At 42.7% G+C, this 27,833-nt stretch overlaps 1 protein-coding gene across 1 annotated transcript in view; it reads right to left on the reverse strand.

Moving 5' to 3' along the window:
- RYR2 (ryanodine receptor 2) overlaps window positions 1-27,833 on the reverse strand; it is a 3,481,211-nt gene that overhangs the window by 2,324,208 nt on the left and 1,129,170 nt on the right. Inside the window, exon 25 of the mRNA XM_086925791.1 lies at window positions 10,580-10,663. Within this exon, the coding sequence (XP_086781917.1) occupies window positions 10,580-10,663 (84 nt within the window). The remainder of the gene's footprint in view (window positions 1-10,579; window positions 10,664-27,833) is intronic.

The following is a 27,833-nucleotide window of genomic DNA, read 5'->3' on the forward strand; positions in this document are numbered from 1 at the left end:
CACATTCCCAGGGGTGGTGGGTGCAAAAGTGTTAGAGATTAAGGGCAGGCTCTTGGCGCTTTCTCTGACTCTAGGGTCGCACATGCTCACGCTAGCCTCTATCTATGTTCCCAATGAGGGTCAGGAGGCGTTTCTACTAAGACGTTAGGGGACTACCTAATGGAGAATGACACCTCAATAGTATCTCTGTGGTACACACTCAAATTAGTGGCTATGGGTGACTTAATAGTTACATCCGTAGCAGACAACAGGATATGTTGGGAGAAAAGGGAGGAGCTCTCCAAGCAGGTCTCAGAATTAAAAGGGATCCACAAAAAATCAGGTGCTCCGAGGGTATGGAGGCAACTAAAGATAGCACAAGCTCAATTAACCAGCTTAGACCTGGATCAAGCTGAGTATGTGACCCTTCGTCTCAAACATATGTTTTACACAGGAGGAGACAAGTGTAGCCGCTTGTTAGCACACAAAGTGCGTGCGCAGCGCCAGGCAGCGGCGGTCCCAATAATCCTCATGGCTGGGGGCTCTGAATTTTCTCGAGAGGTGGATATTTCTCGCACCTTTAGGGATTTCTACGCCGACCTCTATTCGATGCAGCAAATACCAGAACAGAACTCCTCTGCGTACTTCCCAGGCATAACAAACTCTCGTTTGTCACTGGATCAGGACACCTCTTTGCATAGCCCGATTCGGGTCGAAGAGGTAATTTCAGCTATTGACAGGCTTAAGCTCCTTAAATCCCCTGGCCCAAATGGGTTTACAGCCATTTTTTTTATAAAACTTTCTGCTTGATTTTGGCCCCAATACTGACACAGCTCTTCAATGTGATAGGAGACACCTTAGAAATACCTCCTACGATGCTCATGGCATCAGTGGTAGTCTTGCCTAAGCTTGGCACGGATGGCAGGTATTGTGCCTCAAATAGGCCTATCTCCCTGTGGAAAATTGATCTTAAGATATTTACCAAGATATTGGCGGCCAGGCTGGGCCCATTGATGCCTGGACTAATAGAGCCAGATCAGGCCAGATTTGTGGCAACAAGACAGTGCAGCGATAACACCAGGAGGCTAGTCCACCTCCTGGACAAGGCACACTGCCAACCAGTGGAACGAGTTGTGCTATCTGTCGATGCCAAAAAGGTGTACGTCAGGGTACACTGACCCTTTTAAGAGACCACTCTGGAGCAGTTCGGGGTGGGGAGTCGATTTTGCAGGTGGCTGCTCAGAGGATATAGCTACCCCTCGGCCACTGTCCGAGTGAACAGCTTCACGTCTGATCCCTTTCCGATTGCCAGAGGTACCCGACAGAGCTACCCGCTCTTGTTTGCCCTCTATATGGAACTGCTGGCCCAGAGGGTCCGGGAGTACCAGCGGATTAGAAGGGTTCTTTTTGGAGGGGAGAGGCACACTATTAGCCTGTACGCGGATGATATCATCGCAACCCTGGAGTCCCCCGAGTCATCTGTCCCAGCTTTCCTTGCTGAATTGGAGGGGTTCTCCGCCGTCTCTGGCTTTTGAGTAAACGTGGCCAAGTCGCAGGCCCTGGGTTTCTCTTTGCAGCCGCCAACTATAGCTGCCCTTGTACAGTCATGCCCTATCAGTTTTTGACCATTAGAACAAGGAAGGCCGGAGATCTATAGGGCACCATTTTTATAAAAGGGTTTCCACGTCCTTTGAAGATTTTAGATCCGACTTTGCCATGCCCAAAACTGAGCGGTACAACTACCAACAGATACGGCATTGGGTGATGCAACGCCAGAGAGCTGAGAGAAGGCTTACCCCCTATAAGTGATGATTGCTTTCCCAGCAATCTACCAAACGACTTATCACGTAACCTTATCACATTTTCTGCACCCTGGAATAAGCGACCAAATCTTCTGGCCAAAAAAGGTGGGAGGTAGAGCTGGGGCGGACATTGACTCAGAAAGAATGGAGTGATATTCATTAAAGGGCCAGACACTCAGCGCGCAATATCTACAGTGTTGAGTCAGCTACCAAGATAGTGACATACTCGTACCTCACCCCCACAGGCTGCATAAGAGTGACCCCAGCCGTTCTCGAGCTGTTGGAAGGGATGTGGAGCCGTAGGCACTCTTTTGCACTTACTATGGGAATGTCCCATTCTTAAGGCCTACTGGACACAGGTTTTGGATGAGATAGACCAACACTTAAGTTTCCCAGAATAAATCATCTTAGGCGTCTCCGATAGACTTACATTTCCACTCAAATCACGCAAAGTGAAGCAAATGGGTATAGCCCCAGGTGCAGCACTGCAGAATATATTGTCAACTTGAGGCTCAGATAGGGCACCTTCTATACAGGGGAGGCTGCACAGGTTATGGTATGGGTTGGGTATGGAGCATATCTCTTCCTCTCTCCAGGGTGAGGGGGCCGCTTTTGCAGAATTATTGCACCCTTTTAACACCCTCCTCTGCTCTGAATTTCGAGAGCTTACCTGCTCTAGGTATATGCGCCGGCGGCGCCTCTCTGCAGAATCGCAAGATCCCACACAGTCTCAGGGCCACTAATTTTCTATTTGTCAGGCTTAGATACCTCCTTGGTGGCAACTAGGGTGAGGTAGACTGAGGGGGTAGAGGGGAGGGGGAAGGTGGGACAAGGGGAAGGTGGTGGTTGGGATGTTTTTCTTGACAGTTCTCGATGCACTGTACAGCGTTTCAACTGCTTATGGTCCACAAGTTGGGCATTACTGCTTGATGCATCTTGTTTTGTCTTTCTTGTCTTTCAAACCAATAACAAGATTTAAACCTAAAAATTGGCAGCATGGAAAAAAGTGATAGCAAATCTTGGGTCTTATTTAATTGTCTGGAAATAGATAATGTTTAAGATAGCTCAGAGTCTTAAGGTACTTGCTGCAGAGATCTATGTTGCAGTGCAATTCTGGTAAGATAACTCAGAGGGTTAATGTACATGCTGTAACGAACTGTGTGCAGGTTAGATGTGCAGGACATCTAACCTGGGCTTCTATTGGAATTCCATAACGCATATTTGCAAGCCCATTATCGCCGTATTAGCGGCAGTTTCCTGTCACTAAAACAGTGATAATTTTTATGAGGTTCTTGCTAATATGCCCCTGAGTGATTCTCCCCAAAGTGAGCCATTCTGGACTGCCCTGAAGCAGAAACCGGAGCCTTCCATCCCTAAAGGCTGCCTCTATGCACGGCAAAGCAAACTGAATGTACCTGAACCCCCCTAAATGGGTCCCGGTATCAGCACATAGAATTGGGACACAGTGAGGAAGATTCACTAGGGCTGGCCCAGTTTCAAGCTCTGACAAAAGGGAGGATGTGGCCTAACGACCGGAGCAGCCGACTTTGGAGCTGGGAAACCGGGATCTACTCTCGGCATCGGTTCAACATCCTGTTATTCTGAGCAAATCACTTAATCTCCCGGTGCCTACCAAAAATGAATGTGTCCTTGTGTGATGTAACTGGTGCTCATATAAAGCGCTCCGATACCTTTGGGTCGAGTTCGCCCTTTCTAAATCTGCAACAAAAAAACACTCCTGGAAGCTTATTCCTGCTGGTTCCCACGATATGCCAGGTCTGTACCCAGTGCATCGTCCGTAAGTGTAAATACGTGTTATTGTGTGCTTCGTGCCAAGCCTAGGAGACAGCCGAGCAAAGCCAGTCGAAAACAAAGCAGAAAGAAAATGTGTCTAAAGATGTAAAGTCTAGAAAGGCACACTAACCTCATTCAGGGCATGTATAGCAGGGATGCTTTTATACAGTATGCAACTTTTCAGGGATTAGGTCTTGCTGTGTTTAATTTAAATTGGCTGGTAGCTTTAAGTCAATATGTGCATTGACACAAAAGAATGCCTGCTAGATGCTAAGTGGAAGCTGGATAAAACAAGTTGCCAGAGTTGGGTCTTCACATTACTGCATGTTGGTGTACACAGGAAGGAATACATTGTCATTCTATATGTCAAAGACATGTCTTTTGCTTTTGAAGTAGTGTTGGTAAGTGCTTAAAAAAATTTGATATAATAGGAGTGTGCAAGGCGTGCCGTCTTACATGCCTTGAACGAGAACAACGAGCATTGCAACCCGCGCTCGCAAATCGTTGGTAATGGCAGTAACTGTCTCTTGCAATAAAGACCGGCTGTGAGAAGCAACACACATGAATGTTTACCACTGATCAAAAGAAAGGAAGCCAACTGTGAAGCAGCCATTATATCTTTATTTTTGCAGTCGGCTCCCCCAACCCTGAAGGAAATGCCTGCAGCAGTCAAAGAATTAATGTTTACCATTGATGCTAAATAGGAACCCTCATGAGTCTGATTGCTGTACATATTTTACACAGGAAAACACCACACATTTAACACATTGGTCTTAGATTCCACGCTATGCAATACATCAACACGATCAGCTTTAGAAAGTGCTGGTGCTCACTCTGTACAGGTGTTTAGCAAATAGACCAGGTGTGTCCTCCAGGTTAGACCCAAGTTGGCAAGATCCAAGTCAGATTGTCAAGACAGCCACCGACCATGTAAATAGGTTCCATTTAGATTCATTATAGGCTACTTCTGCTTAGGAGACATCCCTTCAAATCTGGTGTACCCCCCTCCGCCTGTTCTGGACCTATATTGTATCGATCCCTTGGGATAGATAAAAATTAGGGCCACTAGAAAAATATGATAGCCATTTAATTATTCATTCAAAAAATGAATCTCATATTTCTCCATCTGCTGCATCATTTACAGATCCCACCCAAAAATACGTTTCTACCTCAAAGATAAAAAAGTAACAATTTACTACATACTGTGCACGGCTGAGGTACACACATTTCAAAGACTTACAATTCATCTTTTAGCGGTACATTTCTACGAGGCGAACCTTTTTGCACATGTCCCAACAGTATTAATGTCCCAAATGAAGTGACTGGGAAAGAGCTTTTTTTTTCCTTGCAGCATGTAAAAACAAGCCCTGACATCTTTTAATGTAATTCAAAACAGATGGAAATAATGATCGCTTAATTGTTAGGAAAATGTATTGAGCATAATTCATAGAAGCTGTTGTTAGAACACAGACTCTACAGGCCTAAGAACAGGTATGTTAGACAGGCACCCAGAGTACAGAAAGTTTCCTAGCATTTTAATTCTATATTTAAAGTCGCATTTACTGATTCATGCCTCGTCTAACATCGTACACATGTTATGCAAAATACTGATCAGCAAATCTGTGTCTTAATGGAAAGAGGTGCTTGTTGCGACCCATAGCGTGGACACAGAGTCAAACTATGACTGAAGGAAGACCGATTCTAAAATAAGAGGTCATTTATTAAATTAAAGGGGCCGATTATGATGAAGCTTGGAAAGCCTTCAAACACAGTGCGGAGGCAAAGCCTCATTGCGGTTTCAGAACCGACAGCCTCATTTTAATGAAGTCTGTCAGTTTTGAAACTGGGCGGACATTCTGGCTTGCTTCTGACAGGCTCAAGGAAGACATTTTACGCTGTCCGGATTACGATGCTCGGTTTCCGGCAGGGTTTCCATGACGGACTTTCCAATATGGAAAGCCTATCGGAAAGCAAGTTTGGAAGCCCCTAGCAGGGCCCCCTTCTTTCTGCAGACAGCAGTTAAGGGCTGAGGGAGATAGGTGCCCCCCTGTTTATCCCTGTACCGTGTAGCTAGCACCTTGTGGCTGGCACCCTTTTCTGTATGGGAGGTTGTGCTGTGACCAGTTTCCAACCGCTGCACAAAATCCAAAAGAGAAAAGGCCTACGACCGCACCATGTGTGGTTGCATCAAAATTCAGCGGTCAGGACCGCCGACCGGAGGTCGGTCGGACCCATATCGCTGACAGTGCGTCCACCCAACATTGTAATAAGGTCCTAAGTGTGCAGGCGTAGGTTGGAATTCTGCTGAAGGCAATAATGTATGTTTTACACAAACTATTTCACTCCGGCATTTAGAAGGGGCAATGTTAATAGAATGGTGTGTCTGTGCTTTCATGTACCTCTAAACCATTACATTTTGGTGACTAACATATTCAATTTGGCCTGGAGAAGCTGTCTGTATACTTTTTAATATGATCTTGTGAATGTGTATACTTTCCTTAAAAATATTTGAATTTTGCATAGCGCTGAGACTCCAATGTATGTTAAAATAGCCAAGTGAAAATGCTTCCGAATGTACTGCATAATGCTGCATAACGTGTCCGTTCTTTTTTACATATTTTAGCCAACCCTGTTGCCCATACCGCTGATGTATAATTCCAGTGACTCTAATTATAACGTAACAAAAAATATCCAACCCTCTTTCATCACAATTTACAGACCAAGCACCTTTTGGTTTAGAAAGTAAATCTGTATTATTGGTTCATTTCTTACAATGTCTGCTCTACTGGCACTTTAATTCAGGAGCCCCATTAAGTTCACCGTTAATGACAGGCACTAATATATTTCATTAGGCAAACGAATTAGATGCTGCAGTACATTAGCCTTCAAGAACACACCGATCACTTCTTCAAGTGAGAAAAGTTTGGTGTTGGAAAAGGTCAGTTGGAATTTAAGTAAATTCTGTGGTTTATCTTGTGATAAGAAAATTGTTTGTATACTAAAACCACTGCGGTTTATTGGAACATTCAGATGTTAAATATCTGAAAGACACACAGATAAACATAGTCATTAGAAAGAAAGTAAGTGCAAGTATGAAGGAACGAAATATATCAAATGATGCTGTATGTAGGCTATATAATGTTTATGGAAAAGGAGAGAGTGAATGGATGGGTTCCGCTCATCTGTCATACAGTGCGGTGCTTGTACCTGGAGAAAGTTGAAAGGGAGCAACTGTACCTACTATTCCACAGGTTCGTAGTTCCTTAGTAATGTTGTCAGCTATTGCAGTTGTCCAATTGAGGGTACTCACCTTAGTAAACATGGTGGATGACAGGCACAATGGACCCTCAGCGATTCATAACTGGGACATTAAGAGATGGACACCTCCTTCTGCTGGTCATATCCTGAGATATTTATATGCTTCTAATATCTAATATCGAGAAATATTAGAAGCATTCCAGCAGGTGAAGGCCCAATTCCAAATTCAGCTGTAAACATAGAAGAAAGACTGCCTTCTTTGTTTTCTATTTTGCTTTAAAAGAAACGTCTGTCTGCCCAATACTTTTTGTACTGGAGGCAATGGTATTTAAAAACACACAGATCTGTCCTGTACAAACTGGCCCTTACCAGAAAGTGCAATATAAAAAGCTAATCTGCCCGATAGGAACTGTCCACCCTGTTTGTTTATAATATCAAGGCAAGTACCTCCCACCTTAGCGGGTTCTCAGCTCCCCTTACTAGTAGGACACTGTACTGCTCTATGAGGGGGAGATTAAATTCAAGCAGCTTTACGTGTATTTTTTAAATGCTATATCGCACTGCATAGGTTTTAACTGCCTAACAGGACTTTTGATCTTTTCAAATACACTGCAGACTGCTATCCTCACCACAAGGCCAGATCTTCCACAAATGTGACCGATGCCTCTGAATTTGAATCACCTAAAAAATCAGGCGACTTGTGAATTTCATTTTTGGCCCCTCCCCGAAAAAGGCATTCATTGCTTCACGCAAATGTGGGATCCCAAGTCAAATTTTGGAGAATTTGAGTTGTGATATGTTTCACCTGCTGTAGCAAGCTAGAAATGCTCTGCATTATGTGCAAATGATCTGCTAAATTTTTCATTTTGAATTTACTTCTAGACGCATCCTTCTTTCGCGAGACTAACAGGAAAATAAAGTGCTGGGCTGTTTTCTTGAAAGTTTTTCTCTTGCTTCTTCTTTCTATCTTTTGTGCTTTTCTCTCGCATGCTCTAGATCAAAGTTTGTTGGGGGAAAAAGAAGTGCTGATTTCCAAAATTGAGTGTTGTGAGCTCCACCTGCAACATTGGCTCAAATTAAGCACTGACCTCAATCTGGACCATAAGTACAATGGGGCATATTTATGACATTGTCACGCACTGTACCGCAGCTAGTTACCTTGGTGTGCTGCACTGCCTGACTGGGAAATGGGTAGGAATTCGGTATATTTAAAATATTATGGCGCATTCCAGCCTTTTCCCCTGCGCTGGCACCGTTTTAGCTGCCTAGTGCCAATGCAGGCTCCCTTGCACCATGGTACAAGAGTGCCTGAGTTGTAAGGTGGATTGTTTTTGTGAAGGAAGGGGTAACTTCCTCCACAAAAACAATCCCATGAGGCATCTTCCTTTTTCTATGTGTGCTGCAAAATGCAGCACACATAGAACGAAGAAAAAACAAGGAGAAATAAACATATTTCTCCTTGTTACGCCTCACCTTGGCTGGTGCAGGTTTTTGACGCTTTCCCAGGTCTCATAGATAGATAGGGGAGACGGGGAGCTAATGGGAAAAAAAACAGGTCTACCACTCCTAACAAATCTGGGAATGCATTAAAATCCATGGATGTTGCATGGGAACACCCACAAAACATCTATGGAACACCTCCCTGGCACAGAGTAAGGTCACACCGCGATTTGCGCTGCGTTGATTTACTCAAGATTTAAGAAGTCACTCAGGGCCATGCAAGGTGGGCTTGCTTGGCTTCATAAATCTCACTTTTGAGTTGTGTCCTCTTGCACCACATTGCGTGGTGCAAGAGCGACGCAACATGGCTCGTAAATATGCTGCTATGTTCTAATCAACCCACAGCTCTACCGCATACCTATAAACCTCTTTCGAAAGACACCAATCCCAAACTCTAGCATCACCCAACTACTAGTGAGACTCAGAAACAACAGCTCTGCCTAACCCACCTTAATCCAGCTATACAGCACCCACTGGTATTAAAATATACTCCACAACCTATAGCTGTTCTAAAGCATCTCAGTCCTCACCGGCAGCTCCCCCGCTATTTTAACACGGGAAACTCACACGTCTATTCATGCACCTCAACACTGACCTACAATAGCTGCTAGCCTGCGGGTACTTGTGCTTCTAAGTAGCTCTGCCAAAAGACCTCAGTATATAACTTCAACACCCCCTAATATTCCAGCAGGGTAACCCAGACTTTCTGCACTGCAACCCAAATCTGCCTCTATAGAAGAAAGTGATTGATGGCGCTGCTTGTATTTCCTCTGTATAGCATTTCGTGCCATTATTTTTAGACCTGTTAAATTACAGAAGGGAAACAGCCATGTGCAAATCAGTCGTGACACCTCCCTAAAATGAGCCGTGTAGCCTATCCTGCTAGGCCAGAAAATATGGAGAGAATTAAGGTAAAGTGCAGACGTGTGGTACTGAAAATGCTGGACCCCGCTATTGTATGGTACCGAAGCTCTACACTCGTGTCAGAAAATATCATCATACCATGACGAATTTGGTATTGGCAGACCGGTAATGATTGGGACATTATACCTTTGCATTTGCGTCATGATTGAGTGACAAAATCACCCTTAAATCGTAGTTTTCGTCTTGAACTCTCGAGTTCCATTTTGTGAGCGGCATCCATCTTGTGGTTGCCCTTACATAGTCAAAATGACCAAGGCCGAATTCGATCTGAAAGGACACGTACACCTTTGCTGACTCTTCTGTAGCCTGGGCGAGCTGACTCCACTGCCTCCAGCGAAACCTGTTCGGGCAGTCCCCAACCCAATGGCCGAGCGAGATTAGCATCAAGGCACAACATGTCATAAACCATTCACCGCATACAAGCAATGGCTAATCACACACACACCTGTCTCTGTTTCTTCTTTATGGCTAGTTTTACAAGGAGGAGGTGCCCGATTTTATTGAGGGTTCATCGATATCTGATGGAAGTTCTGGGCCTTGCTGGGTAATCTATCACAAACTGGACAAACGAAAATATGGGCTTGCCATCATGACTCTGCTTTTTCTTTATTGTGAAAATATGTATATGACCAAACTGTAAAACTAGGAATTCTTGCCTGAAGTGTAATATTGTGTATAAAAAGAGAAGGCTGGTTCTGTAAAAAAGAACAGTCTCCTGAGAATATACACACCGTGCTGTTGTACTTCTAGGACGCTTGTTACTTGGTTGCAGCCAATAAACTCGATCCTTGACATCACCTAGAAGACTCTGTGTTTCTGTGTCCAAAACAGGAAGGACTCAAGAGGTCTTTGGGTGTTCCCCCATGGCACCACCGGGTCCCTAAAAACCCGGTACCTCAGACGTGGTAATGACATCGTAAAAGCTGTGATGGTCGTAATGGCTCTGCTCCCAGGATGATTTTAAACCGAAGAAGCCCAAATTTGAAATAGTTCAAGTGTCGCTGGGACAGGATAGACGATCCATTGAGGTATACTTAGATCTGAGTGGCCTGGAGGTAGAGTTTGGGTTGCTTAGTGTCTAGAATATTTTTGTTCATCAAAGAAAAGAGGCTACTTTTGTATTCTTGGCTGCTACCCCCAGAAGAGCCTCAGGGTAAATTGATCAACAAAAAAAGGTATTGTTCTGTATTTGAATACATTTAATTTTATTACAGATCTTTTGGCAAGTAGCGTTTGGATTTCAAGCTAAGCTGTAGCAGAACGTACCTGTTTTCTAGTTGCTACAGTTCTTATGGGCAGTGCTGAGCCATTTCTTTACTTACTTTTTAGGGAGCTTGATTTTTTTTAGTTTGTCTTCTGCATGTTCATCAGCAATGCCCACGTGACAGCCGAGCGCGAGAAGTGTCCTAGTAACACAAAAGAGGAAATTAGGCAAGTATTTCAAGGCTATTATATGCTTTTATACAGGTGGCAAAATAGAAGAGGGATAGATAAAGTTGGGGCAGTGGAAAGTCAGTGGCAAAACTTGTAGACTCAAATTAACCCTCTATCATTGACCTTCAAATGTACATAGAGTTTTCTGTAGATGTAATTTACTATAGTTACAAATAAAGGTTCAGCTTTTTTTTCTGACAGTTTGAATAAGAATACATATACCTCAACTTTTCTTTGATGAGATGTTTATTTCTTCATCAGGAGCAAAAATTGTCAAGAAAACGTACAGCAAAACACTCCAAGGAGTACTACTTGACATAAATTCATCAAACGCAAGCAGTATCGAAGAATCAAGATATTCTTGCCATCATGGCTAGTGGCATGGAAGCTGGGGCCGTATCAAACACATGCTTTTATTTCTACCTTCTTACAATTGATAAAGCCGAATCAATCAGATCAAAAATTATTCTCACTCGCATTTGCACTTGAAGGAAGTCTCTCAAAGTGAAAAATTATCAACAAAGTTTCAACCTCTACGTTCAGCCACTGGAATCACTATAATCAGCAAAATTGCTAATCAGTGTACCAATATGTCAACAGCAATTAATTATATTTCAGTTTCGCTTCTAAAACTTAAAGCCTTCTTGTCTGAACTTGAAAATTGGATGTTAAACATTTCACTAAAACTAAACCCAATTAAAACAAAACATCTTCTCCTCAAAGGCTAGACCTAACCAGGAATCCAACACTGTCTTTAACAATGCAAACACTTGGTATCATAGTATCATTAGCAACTTCAATCAAACCCCTAAGAATCGCAGTTGAAGCTAATCTCCACATAAAAATACCACATAGCTAAAATTATGAAAATCAAAAAGTACTATCTCTAGCTTCTCAACAAAATTGAAACATACACCCAGGACAGGACTTTCATCAGGTTTTACAAATATGAATGATGCACTCTTCTTGCTGTACTCCAGAAAAAGTGTTTAACATTTGTACACTATACTGCTGCTTTGCTAGTAGTGAGAACAAAGAAATTAGACCATGATTCCCCTAGTGTTATACATCTGCCCTGTTTACCACTGAAGGATAGGATTATTTTGAAGATCCTTTGTATGCGTGATAAAGCTGCATACCTACACCCAGCAAGCTTTCTTACCCAAGACCCACATCATTGCCAGCAGAAACTCACAATGGGAAGTAAAGCCGGTATAATCCTGATCCTGGAAAGAGCTAATCCTGATCCACCACTTATGTCATTTTGTAATAACCTAAAGACTCACCTTTTCAAGTACACCTACTTAAAGCACAATAACTCTATTCGCCATACCATTTTTGTTTAATTACTGTTTCATTCTTCTCATGAAATGCATTGATGCCCCTTTGTTATGGTCATGCTATAATAATAAATAAAAATATAAAACCTGCCACACTGTGCTATTGTACGGCTTGAACTTTCTCAAGTAAAACTGTGTATTTGTTGGACAATATAAGCGCTGGATTGATGAGAGGCTGATTCTGTGCAACCCTCAGGATATGTTGGCCTATAGTCCTGCTAGCTCACAGTGCACCCTCTGCACACCAAATCTGACAAGGTACCAAATGTGTGTGCAACCTCAGAACATGACAACCCTGACTCATCAAGGGTTCCATGTTAACAGATCTAGAACCCTTTCACTTAGCCACATATGCATACCTAAATAGATACACACGAAATACACAGCATGCAGTTTCAACATTTATTGAAGCATTGTGATTCTTGAGTAAAGTATGTGCGCTGCAGTGATTATTAGAAGGAAATAGAATAATGCAATTAGTATTACAAGAATGGTGGAAAAGATTAACAATTCAACCATTTTGCTGATTAAAGAAAACTGTATGCTTGCATGCAAGTACTGTAATAGAGTGTACTACTACCTTACGCATTATACCCTATTATGTCTAAGGGGGGTGGATCTGCCAAATTCCTAATGGGGTGGCCTAACTCCCTATTGCCTCTGGGTAAGCTTCAGCAAGCTGCCTGTCTTGGTGTAGTGAGAGCATCACTCGCATGAGGTGACAGGAATCAGCTGAGATGGAATTCCAGCATGGAACGACCTCTCAGTGCCAGCAAAATGCTAATGAAGGATTGATGTCATATATATAATAACATCCTCCATGTTGCCATGCTGAAGCCCCAGTCAGGCCGCTATTGTTTATTCTATTATGGTAGTTCTATCGCTGAGCAGTCAAAAACAAATAACAACATCTTGCATGCTAAACTTGTACAGATTGTTCAAGGTGTCTTGATAGCGTGCCTACAAAGTGGTGTTGTAAGCAAATTGAGTCCAGAGAATAGAATCCAATTAGTGCATGCAAATGAATGTGTGTCAAATGTCATTGTGTTTAAAGAGAGAAGGCAACCAACTTAAGAACCTGGGTATGTAAAATGGCATTTTCTTAACTGGGCCCAATACCTCCACATGACACCCCCTCCTTGGATATAAGATGATGAAAATATAGCTACCTCAATACAATGCTCAACCTAAGAAAAGCATAAAAACTCATAAAACTATAAAAAGGCATGATGCAAGTGTGAGGATAAAAGCATACAGAAAGCCATATTTAAAAATCATAAAAGCAAACTTAAAAAATGGGTCAAAAAGATGGCGTATAACACAATTTAAAAACAATTTAGGATGTTAAAAACAAGTTCAAGTTAAAAATGTTACCACAGCTTGACTTTGCCAGATTGCTTACAGGAGTAGACAAAACACTGCTATTCCCAGCAAAAGCAGATGATGATCACCGGGGTACCCAATGCATCAGGTCTTTAGAGCAAAAACGTTACAGTCCATTGACTTCAGGGTCCCCCAAGTGTGGAACAGCCGGTGCAGATTAAACAGATGATTAGCCAGTATCGAGATCACCAGGAGTGAAAGCATCCCAGGAAGGCTCATAATATGAATTCCGGAGCAATGGAAAACACGAGGGACAACAGTACAAATGAGCCGTTATAGGGCCCACCAGTAGAGCAATGCCCGGTGACTGAACCAATTGCAAACTCAAGCATATGTCCAGGGCACATTCGAAAGTGCACAGCAGACAGCAAAAAACAGGCTGCATGCAGTTTAGCCAGAGAGGCCGAAAGGACAAGAGCCAATGGTCATACAGTTCCTAAAGCAAGGGTGCACCAAAGGACTGTATCATAATGCTTTCACGACACAGGAGCATGTGTGGTAGTGCTATGCCCATTTTGCCTTGTATTGGGACAACCATTACGGAGAAGAAAGAATAAAAACACAGTCCTGCCACCTAGAACAAAGGACAAGCCATAAGTCCCCAAAAATGCTTCCAAGCATGGAGTGTTTGAATGATGGAATAACTCCAAAGACTGTCTGGAAGATGCTAACCACCTCGAAGCCAATCAACTTACAAAAGTGTGCTACTCGCATTATATTAGACATGTTGAAAATACTGTGTACAAGCTCCCAAAAATGGTGTGGAAGTTAGTTTAGAGTAGCGACTGCATCTTAGAAGAGAACCTTGCAAATTGAAGATCAAACATCTCCCTTTCAGATGTTAAGGCCACATATATCTGGAACAATAAGACTTTCAGTCTGCTTACAGGGTCAAAATGCACATTTGTAAGCTTTATTGAAGGCCAAAGCGTTGCATCCCTAACTGTACGGGCAGGTGGAAACAGTACTTGTGTACCGCAAGCCACAATATCAAAGACCATTACCAGATAGGCAACACTCAGTCTCATCCCGCAGCAGCCTTGATCATTCAGCATTAAATAACTCCCATTAGAGCGTAGTCTCAAAGCCGAAAGGCTCGCAGAAGCCAGAGGACCTTTAAAAAAACACGACAAGTTTGCCCTAGATGCATTACAAGCACCATGAAGCAAAACTTCCCTGCACATTAAGGAATGACCTAATGTACTTTCGCAGTCACTCGGACTAAAGAAAATATCAGTTCCACCATCCCTACAGTGGTAACTGAAATATAAGATCTATGACTCATGTATATACTCCTCTCCTAGCTCTTCATATGTGCCCATTTGATGATGTTGTAAGTTGTATTGGAAGTAAAATGTCAAAATGGGCAGATAAATAAATCTGTGGACTATCCAATCTGCAGAAGGTGTTTCTATAGCTTCTCTATGTGTGTATAGGTGGCATCTTTCTTTACCATGACTGTTTGTTTTTTGGTACGATTATATGGCAAAAACAAGCTAGCGGCATTAAGGTGACACCATGGAACGCGGCCAGATCTAAGTGGGGGGAGGATGTAGCCTTAGGGCTAGATCGGTCGACCTCGAAGCTGGGGAACTTGGTTCGCGTCTAGGCAACAATGCTAAACATCCTGTGAATCTGGGCAAATCACTTAATCTCCCCGAGCCTAACAAAAATGAATGTGTCCATCTGTAACAAAACTTGTGCTCATGTAAAGCGCTCTGATACCTGATGTCTCGGGTCTAGTTCACGCTATATAAAACAAAAACAAAAAAAGTGTACGCAGGTTCCAACTCAGTAACATTATAGCTCTAAACTGCGACTGCCCTGCCCATGTTATAAAGAAGACATGTCACTGTGATTTTTGCTAATTGCAGATGACACTATGTCACCCAGAGAGTAAATTCTCGTGGATAGAGTAGTCATACCATTGTCTACGACTGCCAGGGCCCTTTCTAAATGTGCCCTCTCAATGTCTCCTAATCTCTCAGCACTACCCTTCGGTGAAATTTTCCACACTTTGTTGCATATTGCATACCAAAGCGATTCTGGCTTGGCCTTCGGGAAAAATCCTGCGATCCCATGTCATCACAAAGAAGAGACAAGTGTTGTTTCATCTTAGACAATATTGAGGTCTTTAGGCAGTCAAGGAACAACATCCCAACACTGTAAGTTGTTACCACCCGAGTGTTGTGTCTGTTCCTATCTAGGGTTGGGCCTGCTGATCTTAAAGCTGTCGGTCTCACCCAGAAAACGAGCCTGGCATCCATTAGTAGCTAAAGGACACACTATCCGTCGCCTTTGATGAGTGTCAGATGAATTGTATGAGCCACTGCAAAGCATAGTGTCTAATGTTTCCTCCATGTAATTTGTGAATTGTTGCCAGTTCGCCCAGCATGCAAATATGGGAATGTTCGGTGTATTTATACTTTTATCTTTGCCAAGACAGTTTTGTTCAGGAAAATCAATTGCTGTAATATGAAGCATGCTTTAAATCAACATTGTCTTTCCAAAAGTTGAACCCTTGTACAGACACATGGGAAATGGATGATGCAGAATATATCAGATTGGTGCTAGTGAGCCTAGTTTTCTGAGCCTGTGAGGGTGTTAGTTTGTAAAGATAAGACTCTGGGTCAGCTGTAATATTGCCTTCAAAAGTATGCAGACATATATGCAAACACTTTTGCGCTACCCTTTGGTGGTGTAAGGAAGTGTTCCCATTGTGTATAATTAAATAGAGCTTGTGGAGTACTTGCTTTATGCAGGAAATGGTGACCGTAATGGTGAAAACAGAACATTTCATCATAATTGGCCGTACTCTCATACATGTCATTATCATTAAAAACAGTTGAATGCTGCAGATCATCCAGCATTTCATGTACTGTATCAATCTCCCAGTCATCAGAGATAGAAGTACGGGAGATTAAATCATGCAGAGAAATGGTAAATACATATGGCACTTAAATCAATTCAGTGGGATTAGATATATCATAGGATACCTTATCCAAATAAATTTCATCAGGAACCAAAACAGCAGAAATGTTCATGAGAAAAAGGTCTCTTTGCACTTTGTGTGATGAACAGGCGCGGTGCATCCTTAGCCCCACTAAGCCACATGGACGCACCATCAAGCACAGTGAGCATCTAAAAATATTTTTGGCAATCCTAACGTCCTCAAGAATGTTATAAGCGCTGCAGCGCTACCGGCCGGAAATCTGGACACACCCGACTCAATCCGGAGACTGTGTGTGCGCCAGGGGGTGGGGCTGGGCTGGGCTGCTGCGGCTTGAGTGACAGTCCACACTCAGCTGCAGCAGTACTGCGCATGTGCATTTTTGGGTTTTACCCAGCTAGAACATGCGCGGTACTACCTTCCACTACCTTCCCCTTAGAGAGGGACCAAGGGGGTGTTGCTTCTTACAGCAGCCGGGTGCAGCCCCCGGGTTTTAAAAGGGAGAGTAGTAACTGTGCCCCCCTAGCCAATCCTGGCGCTGCATGCAGCGCCAGGATTGGCTGGTCCACCGGGCAGAAGGGCAGGCAATCCATTATTGGATGCCGTGCGTGGGTGGTGTCACACTGCCTCAGCTTCACTTTATATGGCCTATCACTGTGTGACTTCATGTGAAGCCATGCAGTGATTGGCCATTTCGGGACGCGCGCTCACGCTCTGGCTGTAATGTAGTAGGTGACGTTAACTCCAGTACTGACTACAGTAGAGTCATAGAGTGCTGTTGTCTGCTGCCGCGTTACCGTAACTGGACAGCCTGCTGGTGCCTGCCTGGTGCGAGGAATCTCCTCCAACCCCTTGCCATTGGGGAAGCACTGTAGTGGTTAGTGGGTGCCCCTGAGAAATGGAGCAAGCCCCGAGTGCGGTGAGGGCCTCCCCCTGGGCCTTGTGCGGTGACTGGCCAGTGGCCTCCCACTATCTTTGCCGGGACTGGCAATGGCGGCATGACTGTGTGGGGCAGTTGGCATTGACGCTGCTGGAACCCCAGGCTGCAGTATTCTGAGAAAGCTGGAGGACAGCAGAGCACTGTACACCTCACTTCAGTTTGTGACGCAGCTCACGTTCGGCACCAAGGCACAAAAGAAGAAGAGTGAACTTGCGAGTCAGGAAACCCTCGGGGAAACCTGCCACCAAACCAGCACCGGCAGCAAAGCTGAAGAACTGGCTCCGGTGCGAGATAAACCCAAGGAGCCCTGATCAACCTTTGAAGGTGGTAGTAAGGGAGAGCAGTCCCCGTGAGCCACTGGGCAGGAGCAGCATAAAGGTAATGAGGATGAATTTAACTGCAAAAGTTTATCTGTCCTCCTAAGCAGAATATGTAGGCAAACGAAAAGAAGCCACAAATGACCACATTCCCCAGTAAAAAAAAAACCTCATTCTGCGAGGCTTCTTTTAAACAATTAATGTATGTATGTTTCTGACACAGTCTGTGCTTGTAAATATGTGTGCGTGTGGGGGTGTCCTCTGTCCTGTGTCCTCGTGAAGTGTGCATGTGTGCCCACTGCCCTGGTGTGAACTTATCGTGTGCATGAAGTGTGAATGGGCATTGGCTCCATAATAACAGATTATGTGCATGGACGGAGTTTGCTGTTAATGGCATGCACAGGAGGGCGGTTTATCCCATTGGTAAATGTGCTTGGGGGTCCTTCATACTGACAGATGTGGGGTGGGGCGATAGACAGAGGCAGTCAGTGTATCTTTTAAGTATAGGACCCCTGAGGAGGCTCTTTCTCCTCCACCCCTGAGGTATTGAGCGCTAAGGAATCTGATCTAAAGCCCTGTAAATTATTATTTTTATAGTTGTGAAGACATACAATTTAAGCTGAAATGTTTTCTCCTGGTGAGTGTTTACTGTTGCCTGCTGTAGTGTGTAGAGTGATAGTAAACATAAATAATGCCACAGTCTTGAAGAAGGGAAAGCTAGTCAGAATTGTCGATGGTGACATTCACATTTCAATCAACTGAATTGGCCTTCTGTGGTTTTTTATTTGTTAATTAGCAGTTATGTCCAGGGTTGATGGTGAAATTCATATTTGAAGCAAATTTGTCTAATGTGGATATTCAGATTACTTATGTGAAACACTTCCATAGTTTCAGTGTACTGTACAATTTTCACACTATAGTAACTGTTGAACATATTTAGCGCAGTAAGTAGTGGGGTAGTTTCTAATAGGTTTAAGTAGTTCAGGAATACACGTTCACAATTGCTTTATAAACCTCCTTCCTTTTTTCAAAATTTCTTTAAAAAGCACCATTTGTCACTTTTTTCTTCAAAACCTTCTTTGGAGGAGAATGCCCAAACACCCTTTCTGTTGGTTTTGATTGCACGCTTCGTAAGCTCGAGATGGAACACTCATACCCAACTTTTACGCCCTACCACTTTCAAATGTCACCAGCCACCACTGGTGATGAAGAAGGGGTTTCAAAATCAAGTTTAACAGCATTCTGGGAAATAGTGTCAATTGAGAATCAAGAAAAAGACTTTCACAAAGCAGATCTTTTATAACAGTTCGGGCATCCACTGATCACTATGGTCAACCCCATAGGAATTGAGAGCATGAATCCACTGCTTCAAGATGTTGTTGTAGGGCCTGTCTGATTGTAAAGGATCACAGTAGTCCAAATAAAAACAAGCGAATGGCTCGTCTGAGATCAATATAGGTGTCTGTGGTGGATGTGCCACAGTGGAACCCCTAACCTGGCGCAGATGTTGAATTTAAGGACCACCAATAGAGTTCTTGCATTAGTGGAATTGTAGTTTTCAACCCTGCATGAGCCGATGCTAGGCCCTCTGCTGCTAGGAACATTCCTAACCTGCTATCTGAATTTGGTATCACTCGATCCCCCACTCGAGGAATCTGAGCAAATGGAAAGTTTTGAGCACTTAACTGATAGGAGTACTTTGGAGGAAAGCCTATCGACAGGAGGGTGCCGTCACGCAGCAGCACTGACAGCCACCATGATGTCTCGATTTATCCTCGTACTTGAACGAGTAATTGCGGCGACTGCAGCAGTTTGCCTTGCTGCTTATGTGGCTTGGTCAGCCAAGGTATTCTCTACAATGTTTATTTCCACATGTTGATGACTCAATGTGTTTATTTCATGAGTCTGTGGCAAACCCTCTGAGTTTTGACACATGTTCCTAAAGCGTTTTCTGCTTTATAGTGTACCCCTTGGAATCTCTGAATCCATTCAGGCACCAGTAGTGTAAGTACTTGTTGAGAAGACACAATAATATGAATCACACACAATCAGGGTAGTGAATCCCCGCTCCGTATTCTCCAGTGCCAGAATTAGAGCTGTGAAATCATCTAGTGACTGTTTGTAGGTTTTGTGAGGGTGGAATTCACCATCCTCAATTCTATCCTTAATGGCGTTGCATGCTTGAGAGCACGGGTGTTTTGCCCCTACCGCAGGCTATTCTCAACCGTCAGTATTGTTGATATAATCATAATGATCAAGAGGCATGACTTCATTAGGCAGAGGGTATTCAAATTCTTTTTTAAAATTGTATTTGTAAGTTTACGTAGCAAAATCAGTACAAGTAGCATAGCAACATAGGAAGCAAGGCAAGACGACTAGACTACATAATCTGAAATGCACCATATCCCAGTACAAAGAAATCATCTAGAAACATGTCCGGGTTACAGAGGCTTACCAATAATGCACACATATATTGAAGTCACAATGCCATCCAAAGCCGACATGTATCAACAACTCAATACATAGCAAGCAAAGAACTTGATGCATCTGAGGAGCCATCATATAACACACTATGTTACTGCTGGAGGGACAAACCTGTTCTAGTCTGGGTTTAGTGATGCCAGATAGTATCTCAATGGGTCCCAAAAGTCTCATGGATAAGCTGACGTGACAAAGTGTCTGCATATGCCCCTGACCCTGCCTCATACAGGGACATATCTTTCAGCTAATCTTGAAACCTCAGGGCAAGGCTACTACCCCATCTCATGGCCACCCTACGTTTCCCCAAAAGCAGACCAAGGGCAGCAAACGTTATATATGGTTAAGCAGAATCTCCTTGACATATTCCAACATTTCTATAATGGGAGTGAGACGATAGGCATGGTCTATCATTTCATGGAGTCCAGAAAGTGGGCACATTTGGGCAGGTCCACGCAAGATGAAAAAAGTCCGCTCCCTGAATGCCACAACATTTGCATCTGGTATAAACAGCCAGATAATTCTGTTCAAAGGTCGGTGGCGAAGCGTACACCCTGTGTACAAACTTACAATGAATAAATTGATGCCTGCCATTAGAAGATACCTCCCTGGTTTGTTGGCAGCAATATCGCCATTGTTCATCTGATATGTCCAGTCCCAGATAAACCAAGCCATTCCCGGCAGGCCTTGGTAAGTTTCATAGTCAAACAATACACAACTGCATATTATAGACATGAAATAAATCTATACATTTGTGGGTTAGTGAGTAGAATGTGCAGCAATGGCCATTCAGGGGGCACTTCTGGGATATGTCAAAGAGGCACCGAGCCTGGCGGTTTTCATTTTCGGATTACAGCTATGCTTGCGTTTGTAGTGTTGAGTCAAATCTGTAGTCTACATTTGTTGAGGTGAGAGAGATGGTTACTGTATCCATTGTGGATGTAAATCTTTAGCGTTAGGAATGCTGGCCTTTGTGAAAGTCTCAAGGGCTGGGACTAGAAGCACAACAATAAGGCATTATCCCCTGAGCCAAAGATCGTTCTCTCACTACAGCAGTCTGCACTGACATCAGAATCTTTTTGGCAAAAGGCAACTGAGCATTAGTGTATAAACTTCATTTTATATACAATTGGTACAGTGTCACCCTCGTTAAATGTAATGTAGGTATACCCCGATGCACCCACAATAATAAGGATCATCGGGTTCGTTGTGTACATACGTGTGGAGATGTGTTGAAGCTGGCATGTCAGCTTTTACTGAACGTAAGAGTTTTGTGTGCCCAGTTGTCCAATGTGTGCTTGAAAAGCCTGGACATATCAAGTTGTAGAACAGTCTTACCCGCTCGGAATAGTCTGGAATGTAATTCTGCCAAACTCAAGGAAACCCAATAAGGACTGGAGTTTCTTTAAGGTGTTTGGTAGTTTTAAAAGAACACACTTCTCCAGGAAATTTGTTGCTAAGCATTTGCCTTTCCTTGACAGCTCATATCCTAAAAATAGGACCTTGAGGTGGGCTTAATTTAAATATTTGAAGTTGAATTTGTAACCCACTGGAGCAAATCCCAAAACTATGCGATCTACTCTTGCTAAGTGTGTTGAAAGGTCATTATCCGTCAGATAGATGTCATCAACATAAGACAATATCTGGTCATCATATTCTTGTAAAAGTTCTGAAACCCTGGCTGAAAACAACTCTAGGCTTTTCTTATACCCTTGAGGCAAACAGCAGTCCTGCTTTTGAGAGCTGAGTATGCTAAATGTTGTCAAGTACCTGCTTTCAGGCGCTATATTTTTGACAGAAAAATCTATTATAGATTTCTAGGGTTGTTTTATATTTCTTCTGTACTATGTTGTTCATTAGTGCCGCACTACGGGCATTTTGTACAGCAAATATACATATAGCTGTTTTCAGGTGTCTGTAATCTAATTCTAGATTATATGAATGGTCAGGTTTCATTACTGGAAACAAAGGATTATTTATTGGGGAGATGCAACTTTCAATTACACCTTGGTATTCAAGTTGTGTATTAGCCTAATTTTTAATGGGAAATGTTCTTTGAGGTTGTGGGGTTGACCTCACTCGTACAAAGTGATAATGGGAAACGTCATCATACCCCACATGGTTGTGGCATAATGCAGGAGCTAGCAGTAAAGGCTACTCCTTGGCGTATGAATGTTTAATGGCGTATGAATGTTTAACTGCATCTGGGACGAGGTCTAAAAAAGCAAGTAAAATTACTGGTTCTACCTCTGAGGAATCAATCACAAATTCAGGTGGCCTATCCTGTTTTGCCAAGAGAATGTCACAGCCAAATGACAGGTTCTCCCAAAACAGAACAATTGGACCCTCGTATCTGGAGAATCTGTCAGGTTCCTGTGAACTATTGTGACTTCTACCACACTGCCCAGCTTTGCCAGAGTCCACTCCCAGCTCACAAGCAGTGTCCTCAATATACGTGGCATGCTTAAATTTTATGTGTGCCATTTTCTTCTTTCTGAATTGAGGTTTAGACTGTTTAGGTTTGTCTTCCTTTTTTATTATATAGTCAGAAGATCGTTGTGAGTTCTTCTTCAGTTTCACACACTCCTCTGATCTGTATTCTGACCATTGTCCTCTCTCCCAGTATTGTTCAGATGAATCCTGAAAGTAACAAGATGAACGTGTATCAGTACCCTGATACCTGTCAGGTGTCTTTATATTAGGTGTCGTACGCCTACGACACGCAGCTGGTCATCACTCTCACTGAGGGCCCCTCAATCTTGGCTGCGAGATTTAGGGATGGCTTAGCTGCAGTTGCCTAGTGGATGACGAGCAACTGCTTACAACTGAACGCAGGGAAAACGGAGGTGCTGCTCCTCGGAAAAAAACTCTTGCTACTGGAGTGATCACTGGTGGCCTTCCTTGCTTGGCCCCATCCCCTCACCAAAAACTCTGGTGAAAAACGTGGGCATCTGGCTGGACTCCTCGCTCAACTTTCAGACCCACACAATGAAAGTGGCAGCTACCTGCTGGAAAGTCTCAACCCGATACTCGGTTTCTTCGACTCAAAAACGCGCCAGCTAATTGTTCAATCTATCATTATTTCTCGGTTGGACTACGCCAGTGTTTTATTTTTAGGCGCCAATAAAGCAGAGATAGCACGGCTGCAACGGGTACAGAACTCAGCGGCAAGGGCCGTGGTGGGCCTCCCCCGTAGGTGCCCCGTCAGAGCCACCATTCAAAGACTACACTGGCTGCCGATCGAATCTCGAATTCAATGTAAGACCCTCACCATTGCTTTTAAAATTCTTAAATCAGAATGTCCTGAACTCCTACGCCCGCTCTTAGTACCATACACCCCTCAGCGCAATCTGCGCTCCTTAGGTCAACATCTTGTGACTATCCCTTGAACTAAGCTCTGCCGAATGGGTGGCCGCTCCTTCAAAGTTTTGGGGGCTAAACTTTGGAATTCCTTGCCACTGAGCATCCGCTCCCTGAATAACTTGTCCACCTTCCGCAAGGCAATTAAAACTCATTTGTTCCCTCTGTCCTAGGCCATCTCGCTGTTCCCTCCCATTCCCATCAGCTGTTATTTCATGGTTATTAGCTCCGGGACGCCCCGTTGCTGGGGCAGCTGTTCGCGCTCAAACAAATACTTAACATAACATAACATTATCACAGGTATGCAAGTGATAGAGCTTCTCGTTGCCTCCTGTTGAGGAGATCTGCCCCACCAATTAGTCTTTTCTTTATGTTTCATATTATCCCACTTCTTCCTAGAAGATTTGGGTACTTGCTTTAAGTTATCCTTTTCAGAATTACTCTTAATTTGTTTATTAGGTCTGCCTCCCAAATTATCTCAGCCTATTGTTGCATAGGTTTCCACAATAATTCTAGGTATCTTGCACTCTTGTTATTTCGGAGTCAAGTTAGTGAGTTGTTGACATACCGTCAATGCTGCTGCTTCCCCTTTGTTACTCAACCTAATGGTGGATACTGTGGCAAAATTGCAATCAGTTTGATCCCCTAATCCAGTGAAGGGGCTACCTGTACTTATTTTTGATCAGTTTAAGCTCTTTCGGCAAAACAACTAATGAGGGCGTACTATGTGTACTGCAGCAAAGACTTTACACTAAGTGGTGCAGTCCTCCACCGGGGAGTCATCCTCATTGGCAAGCATATTGTAAGAATTATGCGTTTTTCCTGGTGTCCCATATGGGAAAACAGTCAAAACACTGCTTCAAGGTGACTTGTTTTTTGTGCAATCCAGAACGTTATTCTTGCCCATGACTGCATTGATCGTTTGTGGAATATTTCCAGGTGTTGCCAATTGCGGTTGTGCAGCTTGAGCAGCCCTTGCAGCATTTGCCATCATTGTTCTCATAATGAACTGCGTCAGACTTTTATAAATTCTGACTAGATTGTTATATAATCTACGCAATTGTGGCACTGTCATATTTGCTATGTTTGGATGTGGTGTGTAGGCAGCTAAGACTGGACATGTTGCTCCCTCATTACTAGGGGGAGCTAGTCTAACCTCTTCTATAGTGTGTGGTAAGGCATCTTTAAATCAAATTTGATGTTCTTGGTTGGTTTGCTAATGGTATTTCTAGTGCCCTGTAAACAGCATATTTATTTGTGTGTAACAATCATGAGTGATTATTTGCTACTGGTAATGTTAACAAACTTGAAATGTAATGAAATATGTGAACAGAACACCTCTGTCCTAAATGCTTTGTAAGCCTCAACCACAAAGGTAACATCCCTACCCGTAAGTGCAAGTTCATGCTGTAGCAGCTTCTGAGGAACTGCATGCTTACAGTTTTCAGATATGTTTAGTGCTGCGCCTTCGGCCATCACAATATACGGAATTCAGAGAGGGTAGCATTATGGGGAGATCCTTTGTAAGGTTCAAGCTTGAACAACCTACAGCCCACACATAGGACTTACCTATATAGCTGAGGAGGATATTTTCCATAACACCAAGGACATCTCCTGTTAGTAGGTGCATGGGGGATATTTGGGTACAAAAAAGAAAAACTACTCAGGCGATCCATTAAATAAGAACCTAAGCTAGAACGACGGCAGTGCCATATCGTATGGCTTGTACTTTCTCAAGTAAAACTGTGTGTATAATGGACAACATAAACGTTGGACTGGTGCAAGACGGATTCTGAGCACCCCTCAGGATATGTTGGCCTACAGTCCTGCTAACTGACAGTGCTCCATCTGCACCCTTGCCCTGACAGGATAACAAATGTGTGTGTAACCTCAGAACATGACAACCCTGACTCCCCATAGAAAATTGTGACAACAGATCTCGAACCCTCTCACTTAGCCACCTATACATACCCAAAGAGATACACAAGAAATACACAGCATGAGGTTTCAATATTTGTTGAACCATTGTGATTCTTGAGTAAAATACATACAGTATTTGGAAATAACATCGGTTCATAATTATTGAAGTACAGAAATATTGAGTTTATAATATTGTAACACATTAATATCGTGATGCAGAAATAGCGTGGGCAGAAACATCGAACGTATGTTTAAATAATATCATTTGCAAGAATATCAGTGTTTTTTTATATTGTTCACAATAATATTGTTGTAAAAAATCTTGTTTCCTAAATATTTTAATATGTTTAAGTTCATAGTTTAATTGTATACGTTATATATTGTTTATAGAATAGTTGCAAATATAGTTTTTAATTTTAAGTTATTTATAAGATTTAAATGTAATTGTTAATAGTAAATTATAGTGTTGTAGCGGGTTGTGAGGTTTCAGTGGTACAGGGGAAAGTTAATTAAGTATAACTAATTAATATTACATTTTTAAATAATATTACCAATTGAATTGATAATTAATTATGTAAATAGAGTAATTATTATAATTTTAGGTGTGGGTGTTTTAGTTTATAGGTATAGGGTGAGAAATTAATTAAGTAATAATGTGATAATAAATAATGATGTATTATTAATTAGTTAATTGATAATTAATTATGCAAATTGTGTAATTATTATATATTTTAGTGATATTTTGGCTGTATGCTGTTGGGTTTGTAAGGGTACAGGGTGTGAAGTTAATGAAGTATTAATTAATTAAGAATGTAATATTAAAATTTTAATTGATAATGAATTAATTAAATTGTGTAATTTTAGTTTTCTGGTTATTTTTTAGGTGAGGTTGTTGGGTTAGTATGGAATTAGGGTGGGAAGGTAATTAAGCAATAATCAAATCTCAATTAATTATTCATTAAACATTTAATTAATAATTCTGAAAATTGTTTAATAATTATATTTTGAGTTGCTGTGTTTGTAGGAAAATAGGACAGACAGTTATCCCGTTAAAATTAAATAACAAATAATTAATTATTTATTAATAAATAATTTAGATATTACTTAATATATTAATTGCGCTAATTATAATTTAATTGTACTTTGCTATGCGTTTGGAGTTTAATGTGTGTTTTTGATTAATGATCAATTGATAACTACTCTTTCTACTGTTTTACCCCTCTGGTGTCCAACGCTTTCCCTACTGTTGCACAGACTGGTGTGGAAAAAGTAAATTGTATCCATTTATTGTCTAATGATTTCCCTACTGTTGCACAGACTGTAGTAGGAATAGTACATTTTACCCCTCCAAAGTCCAACATTTTCCATACTGTTGCACAGACTAGAGTGGGAATAGTAAATTATGCCCCTCTGGTGTCCAACACTTTCCCTACTATTGCACAGACGGGAGTGGAAATAAAAAACTGTTAACCCTCCAGAGTCCAACGCTTTCCCTACTGTTGCAAAGACTGGAGTAGGAATAGTAAATTGTACCCTCCGGTTTCCAATGCTTTCTCGACTGTTGCACTGATTGGAGTGAAACACAAAATGTTACCCTTTCGCAGTCTAAAACTTTTCCTATTGTTAACCCCCTTCCCTGCTGATGACGGCCCCCGGCCGTCATGCGTCATGGTGGGCATGTGCTGATGATGGCTGGGGGCCGCCATGACCACGCCCGCGATCGAAATGTCCTGCACAGGCGGGGAATTCTGGCAGCGGCGGAGGGGTTAAACAGACTTGAAGTGGTAATAGTAAATGTTACACCCTCTCCCCTCCCGGAGTCCAACGCTTTTCTTACTGTTGTTCAGAATGGAGTGGGAATAGCACATTTTACCCATAGTGAAAAACAAAAATGGATGTCATTCACTACCAGAGCATGTCACCTGCACTAGTACATGCTCTACCTTTCACATACACTGCACCCTGCCCAAGGGGGTACCTTGGGCCTTCCATAGGGTAGCTAATGTGCACAGAAAGGGAAGGGCTAGGCCTGGTCAGTGGTGACACTGACCATGAGGACATGGTAGTTCACAGACTGCAGACAGGCACTGTGGTGGCAGGCCTGAAACACCATTTTAGGGCTACTCATGTGAGTGGCACAATCAGTGCTGCAGGCCCACTAGTAGCATTTGGATCACTAGCCCTGGCACACTCAGTGCACTTTACTAGGGACGTCTTGGTGATACAAATATGCCAATCATGGATAACCAATTACAATCACAATTTACACAGGGAGCACTTGCACTTTGACACTGATCAGCAGTGGCAAAGTGCCTAAAGCATCTAAACCAGCAAAAACGAAATCCAGCACAGCGCCAAAAATACAGGTGGTAGAGGCAAAAAGACAGGGGAACCCACGCCAAAGATGCCAGGTCTAACATGGGGGATGTGAACAAGGGTGGTTCCAACACGTCA

Source organism: Lissotriton vulgaris, chromosome 6 (genome assembly GCF_964263255.1).
Source record: "Lissotriton vulgaris chromosome 6, aLisVul1.2, whole genome shotgun sequence".
NCBI classification, from domain to species: domain Eukaryota; kingdom Metazoa; phylum Chordata; class Amphibia; order Caudata; family Salamandridae; genus Lissotriton; species Lissotriton vulgaris.